Consider the following 15,376-nt stretch of genomic DNA (forward strand, 5'->3'; position numbering starts at 1 on the left):
ATAGCCTTGGTCAGGATAAAATGTGATTGGAATATATTCATTCGTGAAGGTGTGTTGGTGACTCACATGTGTGTGTGTGTGGTTGGCTGGCCATGGTGGGGTTGTCAGACCATGATGTGGTTGTCAGACTATGGTGGGTTTTATTATATGGAAATGTTACAGCAATAGAAGTTAGCAATGTGGTGTTGGGTGAATATCTAGATTGTGGATTATATATATGTCTGTCATGAAGAGAGATTGAGGGCTGAGGCTAGTATCTCTCTCTCTCTCTCTCTCTCTCTCTCTCTCTCTCTCTCTCTCTCTCTCTCTCTCTCTCTCTCTCTCTCTCTCTCTCTCTCTCTCTCTCTCTCTCTCTCTCTCTTTTCATAGGTTACAATAATACAAGTCACTAATGCCTTCATTTTATTATCAGACTTCCATTTGGCATATTAAGAATATGCAATAAATAGATTGCAACCCGTACACTTAACAATTATAAATAAATTAATAGATAAATACATGTTAACTAAGTGACTGGTTTTGGTCAGAGGACCGAGGCCTATGGGAGAGGTCATGAACTTACCATACACACTCAATAACCAGAGGTCTAGTAGGAGTATATACAAACTAGAGGAAGCATGATGCTCGTAGCCTAATTCTAAACTCAAGATGACACGCGTCTGGTATCAAGGAGTTTTCAACCAGCCGTTCTCTTGATTTGATGCCCCGTAAAAAAAATGCAGCCGTTTTGCCTAAGCAGAAACGTGCAAACCTTAGCCGCCCACCTAACCTATCGAAGCCAATGCATAGACAACGTCAATTTTAGGGTGCTTTAATGTGTGCTAATCCGTCGCAATTTTTGCGGACTGGTCGATTTCGTAAAATATGCGATGTGTTATGTGAGAGGACGGGTTGTAGAAGAGTGTAGTCGGGTTTGTGTTTACCTAGTTGTGCTTGCGGGGGTTGAGCTCTGGCTCTTTGGTCCCGCCTCTCAACTGTCAATCAACTGGTGGACAGCAAGAAAGTGTAACCTAAAACTCTGAAGGATATTACTATAGGATATAGCAGTGAACTCTTCCTTCGACACCTTAAGCACTTCTATAATATATTAGTTGGAGAAAATCTTCTGGAGCAGTAAGATGGGATCCATCTTGCGTGCCAGGTCACCTCACAAACGCGCATTATACCCACTAACACAGACGAGAACGTATGTATGTTGTTATTGTTATAGATTCAGCTACTCGGACCAAGTTCCAAGTAGCACGGGCTATGGTGAGCCCGTAAACGTATGTATGTTGGCTACCACTGTAACAGCAATACAATCGCCTGTGATTGAGTGCTCAGTAACTCACTGCACAACATATTGTCTAGCAGATCTCTAACCCTGTCCACGGAGGACAGAAGAAAAAAAATATATATATGCTGGTTTGCATATATGGCTCACGCCTGTGGTAGAAAATACACTGCAAACAAAAAAATACCCACTAAACCACAATGGACCTAACAGCCCCATAACTCAACATTCTACAGAACACATTGAGTTTGTAGGGCACCGAGTGTCTAATTTGGGTACCCCCAAACCCAAAGGTTTTCGCATAGATACATAATACTATTGTGATTTCATTTGTGCATTGTTAGTTGGAGTCACTTTGAAGTTTGTAAACTAAAACTGCACAATTTATATACAGTTAAAATGATGCAATTGTATACTTTTACTTAATAATATTGTGTCATATTTATTCATTCTTTATAGTTTCCCCTTGTCATTCTCTCTCTCTCTCTCTCTCTCTCTCTCTCTCTCTCTCTCTCTCTCTCTCTCTCTCTCTCTCTCTCTCTCTCTCTCTCTCTCTCTCTCTCTCTCTCTCTCTCTCTCTCTCTCTCTCTCTCTCTCTCTCTCTCTCTCTCTCTCTCTCTCTCTCTCTCTCTCTCTCTCTCTCTCTCTCTCTCTCTCTCTCTCTCTCTCTCTCTCTCTCTCTCTCTCTCTCTCTCTCTCTCTCTCTCTCTCTCTCTCTCTCTCTCTCTCTCTCTCTCTCTCTCTCTCTCTCTCTCTCTCTCTCTCTCTCTCTCTCTCTCTCTCTCTCTCTCTCACCTTTTTGCCACCAATCACGTGACCTACTGAGTATGTTTACATACGTCAATGTTGGCTTCACCTAATCAACGCGATATTCCTTCTAGTGTTTATATGCTCGAAGGTTTTGTCGAATATTTTTAATTCCTTTCTTCTTATTGTTATTATTGGCAGAGGTCATAGTATTTATTTATTTTCCTCGCTTTCTTTCTTTAAGTTATCTTTTAATATGTGTTGTAACGCTGACAAGAAGACCAAACAAGCAATCACCATTACATATGTAAGAAATGGCTGTCTATCTGTCCAATGTATTTCTGTTTATCTGTCTGGCTATCTGCCCAATGTGTATCTGTTTGTCTGTCTGTCTGTTTGTCCAATGTGTGTCTAAATGTTTAATGCATGTCTGTCTATCTGTCCAATGCATGTGTCTATCCGAAATATATATATATATCTGTATCTGTCCAATGTTTTCTGTCCCTCGTGATAATCTGTCTGCTTTCCTGTTTAAATGATTTCCTGTTTATCAATTGGTGGCTGTGTCTATTTCTTCCTGTCTGTCTCGGAGTCTTTGTCTCCTTTTCTGTCTGTTTGTCTCCCTATCTGTCCCCTAGTCTCTTCCTGTCACTGTCTACTACTCCCCCCCCCCCCTCTGTCTTTCTCAGTTACAAAATGTTACCGTTACAAACAGAAAGTACAGTGAGTTGAATAACTGCGAGAGAAACGGAGATAGAGAGAGATAAGATATAAATAAATAGGTAAAGAGATAAGGAGGAGAGAGAGAGAGAGAGAGAGAGAGAGAGAGAGAGAGAGAGAGAGAGAGAGAGAGAGAGAGAGAGACAGAGGAGGGGGGACACAGGCAGACAAGGAAAATCTAAATGATGTATAGAAATGACTCTTATTTACAGCACAACCGTGAGAACTGCGGTCTGAGACACTCACTAACTTCACACCGACTGAGCAGAGGTTCGGAGCTGTGATCGTCGGCGGACGATGAGCCTCAGTCCGCCATTCAGGCAAAGACTAGTTCGCATGTTTAACATAAGCGACAAAACAAAGGGGGAATGTGAGGAGAGGAGAGCGCACAGCGTCTAGTCGTGGAAGAGGGCAGAATTAGTGCGAGTTGAGGCTATATGACAAGCGTGTCGCTGAACCCTGCTTCAGTAGGCACAGTGAGGGGCGCGCCCCCCTTCTCCCTTGGCTTCTTTGCCAGTAGCAGGAGCAGGACGAAGGGAAAGACCACGACAGGGTAGACGAGGACGCCGTCTTGAGTGAAGAACGATGTACGCTTATTTGTAAACACTTGAGACTCCAAATGGAGCCTAAGTCTCGAGTTTAGATGCTCCAAACACTAGTGGTTCAGACCTACAGTGCTTCACATCAGGACGCTCATCCTGTGTCTCTTAGACTGCCATGCAGCTACAGGGGGAGAAGGAGGGCTCTTCGGATGCCCTAGATCTGTACGACTTGCGAGCGTACGCCCTGGTAGGCCGTGTCGTCGCACTGGGGAGCGATGGTGTCGCAGTGCACGTCCCGACCATTGAGTACTTGGGACTGGATCTTGTCCACCAGCGGGGCGCTGTCCTCCTCTCCGAACAGCTGCGCCAGGCCCGTTCTGTAAACAGATAGGAACCTCGTTATGGTAGTCTGTGAGGCTGAGACGACATGCTTGAGTTACTTTGGTTGCTAGGAAAAAAGGTTGTTGGATACGTGTTGATCTTTAGTTTAAATACAGAACGTTTGAGGGATTTTTGTATTTATTTCTATATATTTTTTATGAGAAAGATAATTAAATTTACACACACACACACACACACACACACACACACACACACACACACACACACACACACACACACACACACACACACACACACACACACACACACACGACTCACAGAGCCAGCTGCTCAAGGACAGAGCCGGGTTCCATGAGAGCTGTGGTGGTGGCGGAGGTGTAGTCACACATGTAGCGCTTGACGCAGGCGTGAGACAACCGGTCCACCTGGAAGCTGGTCCACAGCTGGTTGGCCGAGAGGCTGAAGCTCCTCGTCTCATGCCCAGCCTGTGAGAGACGGTAGAGGGAACCTGGGTTGAAATATTTCTCTCGATCAGGAAAAGAACACAATTGTGAATCTGACAGATATAGAGACTCCTGCCAGAGATATTAAGACATGCACAAATTTAGTGAGACTTGACAGGCGAATGGGTGGACAGGTGTTCTTTGAACACCTGTGCGGCACGTTAAGTGTTCACTCACCGTGTTCTCGTCAGCAGCGTAAGTGTTCTCCGTGTTCTCCAGCCAGTTGTACAAGTTGCCGACGACTTCCGGAAGGTCAGAGAGATCCAGCGCCAGGGAGATGTCCGGAGCCTCCCTCCTCCGGCCGGCGGCGGTGCTGGACAGGAGGCGGTAGATGAGGTAGGCGAGGAACGTGGCGAAGGCCAACCCGGCGAGCAGCACGAAGGGGTCGAAGCTTTGCATGTAGCCTCCGCCCATCTGGCCGTAGCCGCCCATCTGCCCGCCGCCGTAGCCCCCGGCACCGCCTGAATGCCCATACCCACCGGATTTCTCAACCGTGCTACTATAGCCCAGCTGGCGGGCCTCGGGCATGACATTCTCCACGATGTCGGTGGGCAGCCCCAGCAGGTTGAACACCTCGTGGATCTCGAGGTCCTTGAAGCCCGAAGACCTCATGAGCTCCGTGACGAAATCCAGTTCGGAGAGGTGAGTGAAGGCCTGAGAGTGGAGGAGGTGGCCCAGCTGCCGCACGGCCCCCATCATCAAGTGCTTGCCCAGCTCCCGCGTGCTGGACGACGTCGCCACCTGCAGGATGGGATGGCTGTTGACCACGGTGTCTCTGATGCTCTCCCACTTGCTCCGCAGGAACCCGAGCAGGTCGTTGTCGAATGTGTCCTGCATACGCTGCAGGAGGTGCACCTTGTCCCCCACGGCCATAGCCTTGTCGATGAAGGAAAATGTGACTTTTTCGTTGCTGTTTTCCGCCGGGTACATCTGCTCTAGGATGGATTTCATGTTACCAAGAATACTCTTTATCCTCGCCCAGTGCTCTTCCGGAACGTCCTCGCCCGGAAGAACATCCTCGACGGTCTCGTTGTGAACACTGTTCTCGGGAAAGTTCCCCATGTTCACCTCGGAGAACAGGTTGAGGTGTTCCTGCGGCCTCGCGGCGAGCCCACTGGCGGGGAGGCCTCGATAGTGCTCGTTCTTGTTCAAGAGGTGTGAGAGCCCGGAGTACACGTCGTCGGAGCTCAGAGCGCTCACAGACGCCGACCTGAGCTGTGTGTTGGGGGGAGGTGGAGGTGGAGGTGCGGCGGTGGTCGCGAGCTGTAGTGCGGGGATTTGTTCCAGCGACTTGCGCAGTTTGTACAGGTCGCCAAGCTTGGACCTGCGGGACGACGTCTTCATTATATATTTGTATTTATATCACGTTAATTACTAATTAAATTAATAAAAACACCAAATTACTAATATTATCTCCTCCACGTAACAAATATTTTGTTTTTACATAAATTAGCACCAGATATACCAATATAACTTGCCGACATCTTTAGGAACATGGAAAAGTCCACTACGGGTCACGGCAGACATCTCCCGTCACGCAGGGTGCAGTCGCACCTCCACAGATCTCCAGTATCATCTATTGATACTGGTAATGGCTCAAAAGGGCCACCACTTATGGGCTATTCATGCCCAAGCCACCTTTTGGGTGGCTTAATCTTCTCTCTCTCTCTCTCTCTCTCTCTCTCTCTCTCTCTCTCTCTCTCTCTCTCACTACGGGTACACTATAGCCTGTGCTGCTTGGAACTTTTGTTCCAAACAGCTGAATCTAAAACAACAACAACATATGCAATTATCTGACAATAATATATATCTGCGACAAGAACCGCGTTGATTGTAAAACCATATTTTATGATGTGGTTTACTGGTCTAGGCAATATGTTTACATTTTCCCACCGCTAAAAAAAAAGTTCTTTCGTCCACCTGAAGACGTCTTCCACTACCGGGGAATATATCACAGCTGTCATGATCACGAGAGGAACATGACGATGATTGATTGATAAAGATTAAGCCACCCTAAAGGTGGCACGGGCATGAATAGCCCGTAGAGGAACATGAAGGCATCTGCCTTCTTCATCTTCATCTATAAAACATTTCAAGACGGACCCCATCATTAAATGGACAAGATGTATCCGGTCCGCCCCTCTACAGGAAGACTTCCTCCTCCACCCACCTCAAGGAGCAACTAGCACTCCACTCCTCCACCCACCTCAAGGAGCAACTAGCACTCCACTCCTCCACCGGAGGAACACCACCCACCTGATCATCGTTGGTAGGGACGCCTCTGCCACCTGCCTCGCCAGCACCACCTGCAGGACGAGCACCGCCATCAGACACGTTGGTGGGAATAGTCCTCCCCCGCCATAGCCACCACTGACGGGGCCGCGAATGTATTTTGAAGATTCTGTAGGAGACAGAAATGTAGTTGATACAGCGTCAGAACGTTGAAGTGAATGCTGATGTATTTAACAATGAGTATTATTGTTTTAAAGATGGACAAACAGTACTTAAAAAGGGGTACTGATGCATTAAAGGTAGACACACTGTACTTAACAAGGAGTTACTGATGTATTACAGGTAGACACACTGTACTTAACAAAGGGTTACTGATGTACTAAAGGTAATCACACTGTACTTAATAAAGGGGGGTACTGATGTACTCAAGAATGGCTAATTTCATACCAATACATCATGTTTAAAATTTACTTCCATTTAGTTTTTCAGTTGCATAGTCCATAATTCCTTAAGCATACCGGTTCCCGCCCTGGGAGGCAGCCCCAACGCTGGGAGCGAGACCCGAGTTCCACCCCAGGAGAGAGGAGGGCGGAGGACTCCGGAGGTCTGCCATTATGACAACTGACTCAATCCCGTATGCTTATAGCGCGCTATTGGGGTCACGGAGTGGGTGGAGGTACAGAATTTGCATTGGAGTAAATGAGGGTGAATGAGATCACATGGAAGGGGGGGGGGGGAATAGGGTTGTAAATATTGCAAGGAAACACACACACACACACCTGTCACGGGGCCCTCGTGGCTGAGTGGCCAGCGCTTGGGGGTCATAGTCTTAATGGTCCGGGTTAGATTCCCGGCGGAGGCGAAAACAAATGGGCAGAGTTTCTTTCACTCTGATGCCCCCTGTTCACCTAGCAGTAAATAGGTATCTGGGAGTTAGACAGCTGCTACAGGCTGCTTCCTGGGGATGTGTGTGTGTTAGAGAGAAATATATGTAGTAGATATAACAGGAAAATTAGATTGGTTAGAAAGGCGGGGTCCAAGAGCTAATAGTTCGATTCTTCAGACACAAATAGTAAATATAAACACGCGCGCGCGCACGCCTCTTGTAAACAGTGTAAGCCATCAGTGTACAGTTTACAGGAGAGCTTACCAGACCTGCACCACACACACACACACATATATATATATATATATATATATATATATATATATATATATATATATATATATATATATATATATATATATATATATATATATAAGGAGAGATAGACTGTGTCAGACCACGATGGAAGGATTAAGACAGGAATTTCCGTAAATAATTTCTATCAACCAGGAGAGACATGATCACAACATGTGAAATACTAAATGACAAAGATACTCCTTTTATTGTTTTTTTTTTTACGGGGATATTCCTGCGCGGGCCCTAAGCCTCTGGCTGACCCACTTTAAGCCTCCTTCTTCAGAACTCACCTCCACCACCCCTGCACACACCTGCTCCCCGTCAATCACCACTAAGCTTCCACACCTGACTACCTGACACACCTGACTACATGACACGGCTCTCTGTAATGAGATTAGTAATATAAGTGTGCTTTATCTACCAGGCATTACCGCCCCGCCCAACCCATACGCCCTCCGCCCACACGCCCGTCACTCAGCTCGCCCTCCGCCCACACACCCGTCACCCTGCTCACGTGACGGGTGAAGACGTCACCAGCACTAAGTCACGCTGCCAGACAGACAGACAGTCACCGTCTTTGTGAGATCAGGAACTGAGTCTTGTCACGGGATAATTGGTCAGCTCAGTGATTGTATTCCCTGTAACTACACTCTCTTATACAACACCAGACCTGGGCACGGGGTGGGGCTACCTGGGTACTGGGTGGGGCTTCCTGGGTACTGGGTGGGGCTTCCTGGGCACAGGAAGGGGCTACCTGGGCACGGAGTGGGGCTACCTGGGCACAGGAAGAGGCTATCTGGGCATGGATTGGGACTACCTGGGCACGGGGTCGGTTTAGTGCCCAAGTCTGGTGTTTGGGCATCAATAATCAACACTATTGCTCTCTGTTATGTTCACGTTCAAGTTCAAGAATGTTTATTGAGACAAGAAAGAAATATATCTCAAAGAGATAGAGTAGCTTAGGCTATTTCTACTCCCCGGATGTTCACGTTTTCTGTTCATTGTTTACACTTATATTCAATATTTAGTACTGTTCGTTATTCACTCTTGCTGCTTCGTTCATTGTTATGCTTTTTTGTGTTCATTGTTAACTATTGTATACATTGTTCACCGTTGTGTTATTGGTGTTATGTATAATTGTTCACTTATTCTCTCGGCTGCTTTTATTGTTCACCATTGTGAGCACTGTTGTGTTACTGTGTTCACCGTCACGTTAATGTGTTCACTGTTACGATACCGTGCTCACTTTTGTGTTTATTGTTGTGTTCACTGTTCACCGTTACGTTCAGGTGTTCAGCGCCCCGGCCAACAGCAGCGGCAGATGTTAGCAATTTGAGAGCGGCTTTAGCATGGTGGCGGCGGCCGGATACCACGGTGACTGGCCGCCAGACTGGACCATTATAGTCTCTGGTGGTCCCACCACTAACCGGCCAAGGTGGGTGTGAGTGGGGGGGGGGAGGGATGTAGAACCATTAGACTATCATGACCTGCACATGGCACTATACCCGCCCTACAGCATACGGTAGCATACCAGCCCTACATGAAAGTATACATACTCGTATAATTTCGTCTCAGCTACCACAATCAAGGGCTCTACGAGGTTTATCATAACAATCAATGTATATCCCTGTGTATTCCTGTATTTTCCTGTGTAGGGGGTTTTCCTATTGTCAAGGCAAGGAAGTCTGTGAGGCTTATTGACCTCTGCCCTAGGGTTAAGGCTGTCTACTGACCTCCCTCTTTCAGGATGCGGCCCACAACAGTTGGCTAACTCCCAGGTACCTATTTTACTGCTTGGTGAACAGCGGTATCAGGTGAAAGGAAAGGTGATGAACCGTTTCTGCCCTGCTCTGGGGAGGAATGAACCCGGGTCGCTCTATAGTGAGTCGAGGACGGAGACCATTTGTCTCTGATGAGAAGATAACCGGTGATCAGATGGCTTTAAGAAATGAATAGAGTAAATGTAGGACGATTGAATTCCTTTTGCTCCTCGTGTTCTAAATCACTGTTAGCGACAGCTATTCTAACACCGATTTTGGCGAAATTACTCTTAAGACAGACAACTATCTCCTTATTAAAAGATAATCTTCCCCCTTCCGCGTCGAAGACTATATTGGAGAATCACCTGTGAACGATTTCGAACGGTGTGTCCAGGTACAGCCATGCCCCGTTACCAGCCTTCCCTGGTGAGTGCCTGATCTATGTGGCTGTTTGACTTTGTAGCCCGCAAGGTCACACAGCTATCAGCGCCTGGCTGATCCGGTAACCCCCAACAGAAACTTCTCTCGACAGCTACTTCGACAGTTCTTCGACAGTCCTCGACAGTTCTTTGACAGTCCTCGACAGTTCTTTGACAGTCCTCAACAGTTCTTTGACAGTCCTCAACAGTTCTTTGACAGTCCTCAACAGTTCTTTGACAGTCCTCAACAGTTCTTCGACAGTTCTTTGACAGTCCTCAACAGTTCTTTGACAGTCCTCGACAGTTCTTTGACAGTCCTCAACAGTTCTTTGACAGTCCTCGACAGTTCTTTGACAGTCCTCAACAGTTCTTTGACAGTCCTCGACAGTTCTTTGACAGTCCTCAACAGTTCTTTGACAGTCCTCGACAGTTCTTCCGTGAATGTCTTACATGTGTCGCCAGAGAGTTGTGGACCTCTGATGTGTAAACTGTCTTCTTTAATTGTTCCTATGACGCTCCAACTTTACATAGGATATACATAGTATACATCCCACCATATCTCTAACTTCAGTATGTTGTAATTTCATTTGGCAGGTTTTGGACACTGGTCTTAAAATATTTTCCAAGAGTACATCATGAGAGATCTCTCTCTCGTCTCAATTCCCAGTATAGATTAAGTACTTTCATGTAAACTGGCGAGTTTCCGCCATAGAATATAATTTCCCGTTTTTTATATCAAGTCAACCCTTCGCTGACGACGTGTTAAACTTTACCAGAAAGCGCTCAGTAATATTTCAACTACTATTTAATTCGTAATTACTCGTTATAACATTACTCTTCGTGTGTTATACGCACCCGCAAGGTAAGGTAACCCACGCATACACACACATAACACGCATAGACACACATAAATATTAATTTAAAACACATAAAGAACATTGTGAGAGGAGCGTATGCGTCGCTTTCTAACTTCAGACTTGCTTTTATTATCTGGATGGTGAAATACTAAAGAAATTGTTCAGGACTTTTGTGAGACCAAAATTGGAATATGCAGCAGTTGTATGGTGCCCAAATCTCAAGAAACACATAATGAAACTGGAAAAGGTGCAAAGGCATGCTACACAATGGCTTCCGGAACTAAATAAACGAGAGACTAGAGGCTTTAAATATGCCAAAACTAGAAGATAGAAGAAAAAGAGGCGATATGATCACCACATACAAAATACTAACAGAAATCGACGAAATTGACAAAGAGGAATTCCTGAAACCAGCAACTTCACTAACAAGAGGACACAGACTCAAGCTAAGGAAACAAAGGTGCAGAAAATATTAGAAAGTTTTATTTTGCAAACAGAGTGGTAGACGGTTGGAACAAGCTAAGTGGGAAGGTGGTGGAGGCCAAACCCCTCAGTAGTTTCAAAGCTTTATACGACAAAGAGTACTGGGAAGACGGGACACCACGAGCGTAGCTCTCATCCTGTAACTACACACACACACACACCTGTAAGGCAGTGTATAGCACAGTTGGCACATAACCGATTGGACCCGAGTTCGACTCCCGGACAGGGGACAACATTTGGGCAAGTTTCCTTACACCCGATGCCTCTTCACTTAGCACTGTTTGTTCAAAGTTGGGGGGACCCAGACGCTTGAGGCTAGCCTCACGAAACTTTGCAAAGTCATGTGTTATTGTATGGCGAGTGTCATAGGGTGGTTGGGATGGACTCCCATGCCCTGCTTTAAGAAGGGTTGACTCCTATTGCGACAACCAACGAGCCCTTTGATGTCTGAAATGGGAGTATGAGTCTCGATAGAATGTTTTCCAACTTATTTCTTGGCGGGTATTTACAAAGACTCAACGTCGATAGTGTTCACTCAACATTATCCGAGCATGTTTTGTACACTGGGAGAGAGAGGAAGAATGTTGGAATGGGAGGGAGGAAGAATGGGAGGGAGGGAGAGAGAGAGGGAGAGAAGGGAAGGAAACTCTGAGGAGAAAGCGTCAGGCCACCACGACTATATAGCACTGGGAAGGGGTCAGGATAAGGATTTGGGATGGGACGGAAGGAAGGAATGGTGCCCAACCACTTGGACGGTCGGGGATTGAACGCCGATCTGCAAGAAATGAGACCGTCGCTCTACCGTCCAGCCCAAGTGGTTGGGCACAGAGAGAGGGGGAGAAAGAAGGAGAGAGACAGAGACACAGACAGACAGACCCGGGCAACGCCGGATAAACCTCTATAGTACATATACATAACACTTACTACTTCTCTCCGTGTTGGTCATTGTATTCGGACAACCCCCCAGCCTAAAGGCCAGGCACGAAAGAGAGTGGGAATGTAGCTGATCCTGAAAAAGTCCACTCTCCTGTGGCAGTCGACACTCTCCTGGGGTAGTCGACACTCTCCTGTGGCAGTCGACACTCTCCTGGAGCATTCGACACTCTCCTGGGGTAGTCAACACTCTCCTGGGGTAGTCGACACTCTCCTGAGGTAGTCGACACTGATTGTGGGCGTCTGACTCTGTCTTGTGACAGTCAACACTGGTCCAGCAACAGGCGAAAATAGTCCTGAAATAACATATACTACTTCTGGAACAGCTATCACTACTCGTGGAACAACTGACGATAGTCTTTCGGAAGATCTTGTGGGGGGAGTTGCTTGCACGAGTCTTACGCGGGACGAAGGAGAAACGGCGCTAACCAAGTGACAATATCCAGCCACTGGCGGTGCGCTAAGATACGCGCGCCCGAAGTGCGAGGGACTGATGGAGCAAGAGCGCGCGGAGCTCAACCGACTGGCGGGAATCCAGGGAGTGAATGACGTTCCAGGCTCCTGGGCCAAGAACGTCACTGCTCGCAGCCCTTATACGTCTAAAACGGGGGGGGCTTCCAGGCGGGTTTCGAATACCGCATCTCCAAATCGGCTTTAGTCGCGTTTTCACCGCTAATGATGGCTTTTCGCTCCGACAGGCATTGAGGCAGGTTCTTGGGTTGGGTCGTGTGCATATTTCCGCATGCAGTGTCGTTTAGTTCCCAGGATGCCGTGGCCACAAAGGTTTTAGCGTATATATAGCGTATATACCGCTATACTCACTCTATACTTCTATCCAATCTCTTTGACACTTAGTTGAAGCTGATTTTAGTAGGCTACTATGTCTTGACTGTTGATAGTCTTAGCTGTTGTTAGTATTTCTTAGCTGTTGTTAGTATTTCTTAGTATGGTGCGCCCTAACTGCTGGTAGTTGCTGGTTGAACACTTGCTGAATAGATGGTACTGATGTGTTATTGGTGGTGATTGGGTTGAGCTCCTGTTGAACGGGTGTTCTGATGTGTTGCGGGTAGTGTCTGAAGGTTGAACACCTGTCGAACATGTGATGCTGTTGTGTTGCAGGTGGTGGTTGAGAGCTGACCACTTGTTGAACTTACGGTAGCTTACTGTAGAGTTAATTGTCAGATCTTGTCTCAGCCACGACAGATACAAGTTACCAGTCGTTCCTTGCTCGCTTACCTTATGGCACCGCGTTGTGAGTACTTCCCTTCAAGCTTGTGCTTGTGGTGGTTCAGCTTTAGCGCTCGGGTCAGTCTCTCAACTTTCAGTAGACTGATGTTCAGATTTTTTTTAACCCTGTGGATTCTGTCTTATCAACCCGACAGAATTATCAAAATTCGCACTAACACCGTTAAAAAAATGACAATTTTTTACCACGAATCGCCAAAACCAACTAAAATCTCACGCTCGAAGCAACAGAAAAAAAATTAAATTCTCAGACAAGCAAAATTCTCACTTATGAGGTTCCAAAAATTTTCAAATTATTGACGATTTTGACGGCAGTGATCAATCAATCACTGACGGCAGTGATTGATTGATTGATAAATATTAGTCTAAAGATGTCAGTCTCCGTGGTGTAGTGGTAAGACACTCGCCTGGTGTTCCGCGAGCGCTTTGTCATGGGTTCGTATCCTGTCCGGGGAGGATTTACTGGGCGCAATTCCTTAACTGTAGCCTCTGTTTAACGCAACAGTAAAATGTGTACTTGGATGAAAAAACGATTCTTCGCGGCGGGGATCGTATTCCAGGGACCTGCCCGAAACGCTAAGCGTACTAGTGGCTGTACAAGAATGTAACAATTCTTCTATATATCTTAAACAAAACAAAAATTAAGCCACCCAAGGAGTGGCGCGGACATGAATAGCCCGGAATGTAGAAACAGTGCTGTGAAACTAATTATTATATCTGAGACAAGTAGAGCACCAGACATGGGGCGAGCTTCCCATTGTATCCAAATTGCACAGTTGGTCGTAGCACTGTGTCCAAGTGCCACGCAGAGTGCTTGATGAATGTGATTATATTGGCAGCGCCCCTTATAGAACTGTACCACAGTAGTCTACGTCATCTGGTCACCACTTGGTCCGGGAGACATCTCCCGTCACGCTGGGTGCAGTCGCACCTCCACCGATCTTCAGTATCATCTATTGATACTGGTAATGGCTTAAAATGGCCACCACTTACGGGCTATTCATGCCCGTGCCACCTTTTGGGTGGCTTAATCTTCATCAATCAATCAGTAGTCTACGTCCTCGTCTCACAATCGAGAGACCGGGTTCAATCTCCGGACGATATAGAAACAGTAGTACAGTTGATCTATGCCGCTGTTGTTTGAGTGATTAATGAAGATTAAGCCACCCAAGAGGTGGCACGGACATGAATAGCTTGTAAAGATGCCGCTATTCAAGTAGCAGTAAATAAGTACACGGGAGTAAGAGAACTGTTGTGGTTTGAACCCAAGGGAAGGTCAGTAGTTAACCTAAGGGGTCTTTGATACATGGTACAAGCTCCCCCTATCCCCGACAATGGGAATTTCGGAGGATATCCTTTCAGACAACTTTCTCAAAAGGTCAGATCACTCCTCTTACCACAATTTTGTTTAGTTACCCGTTATATTATCGAGAAAATTTTAGTTTGTAATAAAGAAAATTAAATTTTGAAAGGCGTAACTAATATAACAAGAATCTGATACCTGGTCCCACCATCGGCTTGTTTTTAGAATGTTCATCTCTTAACAGGTATTTATTGTGCACCCCATACTCATTCTGTGAGCGGTAATTTATTGTGCACCCCATACTCGCCCTGTACTCGCCTAATTGTACTCATCTAGTTGTACTTGCGGGGGTTGAGCTTTGACTCTTTGGTCCCGCCTCTCAACTGTCAATCAACTGGTGTAGAGGTTCTTGAGCCTACTGGGCTCTATCATATCTACATTTGAAACTGTGTATGGAGTCAGCCTCCACCACATCACTTCCTAGTGCATTCCATTTGCACCAAGAATTTGCACATTCCTGTGAGCGGTAGCGCAAAACGGATCCATTATATGCTCTCTAATATTCAACATTATCTGCCTGAAACGCTATGCATGTTAGTGGCTTTATAAGAATGTAAAAACATCAGTGCTATATACTCTCATAAACCCAATGTATATTTTGTATATATATAAATAAATAAATATATTCAGGTATTTTTCCCTGCTCTGCAATTCACGGCACGTTCTTTATAACGGGGGTCAGCAGCTGTTTATAACCTCTGAATATTATTTTTATAATAATAATAATAATAATAATAATAATAATAATAATAATAATAATAATAATAATAATAA

General features: G+C 46.0%; 1 protein-coding gene across 1 annotated transcript; it reads right to left on the reverse strand.

Annotated features, from left to right (window-relative positions):
- Positions 1-1,958: 1,958 nt before the first annotated feature.
- LOC123771687 (uncharacterized) lies at positions 1,959-12,560 on the reverse strand. Its single transcript, XM_045764330.2, has 5 exons — positions 11,986-12,560; positions 6,384-6,528; positions 4,305-5,451; positions 3,943-4,109; positions 1,959-3,659 (listed from the first exon to the last, which is right to left on the reverse strand). The coding sequence occupies exons 1-5, from the start codon at positions 12,155-12,157 to the stop codon at positions 3,497-3,499; spliced, it is 1,794 nt and encodes a 597-aa protein (XP_045620286.2). The 5' UTR covers positions 12,158-12,560; the 3' UTR covers positions 1,959-3,496.
- Between the last annotated feature and the right edge of the window lie 2,816 nt (positions 12,561-15,376).

The sequence above is a fragment of the Procambarus clarkii genome, chromosome 75 (assembly GCF_040958095.1).
Source record: "Procambarus clarkii isolate CNS0578487 chromosome 75, FALCON_Pclarkii_2.0, whole genome shotgun sequence".
Classification (NCBI taxonomy): Eukaryota; Metazoa; Arthropoda; class Malacostraca; order Decapoda; family Cambaridae; genus Procambarus; species Procambarus clarkii.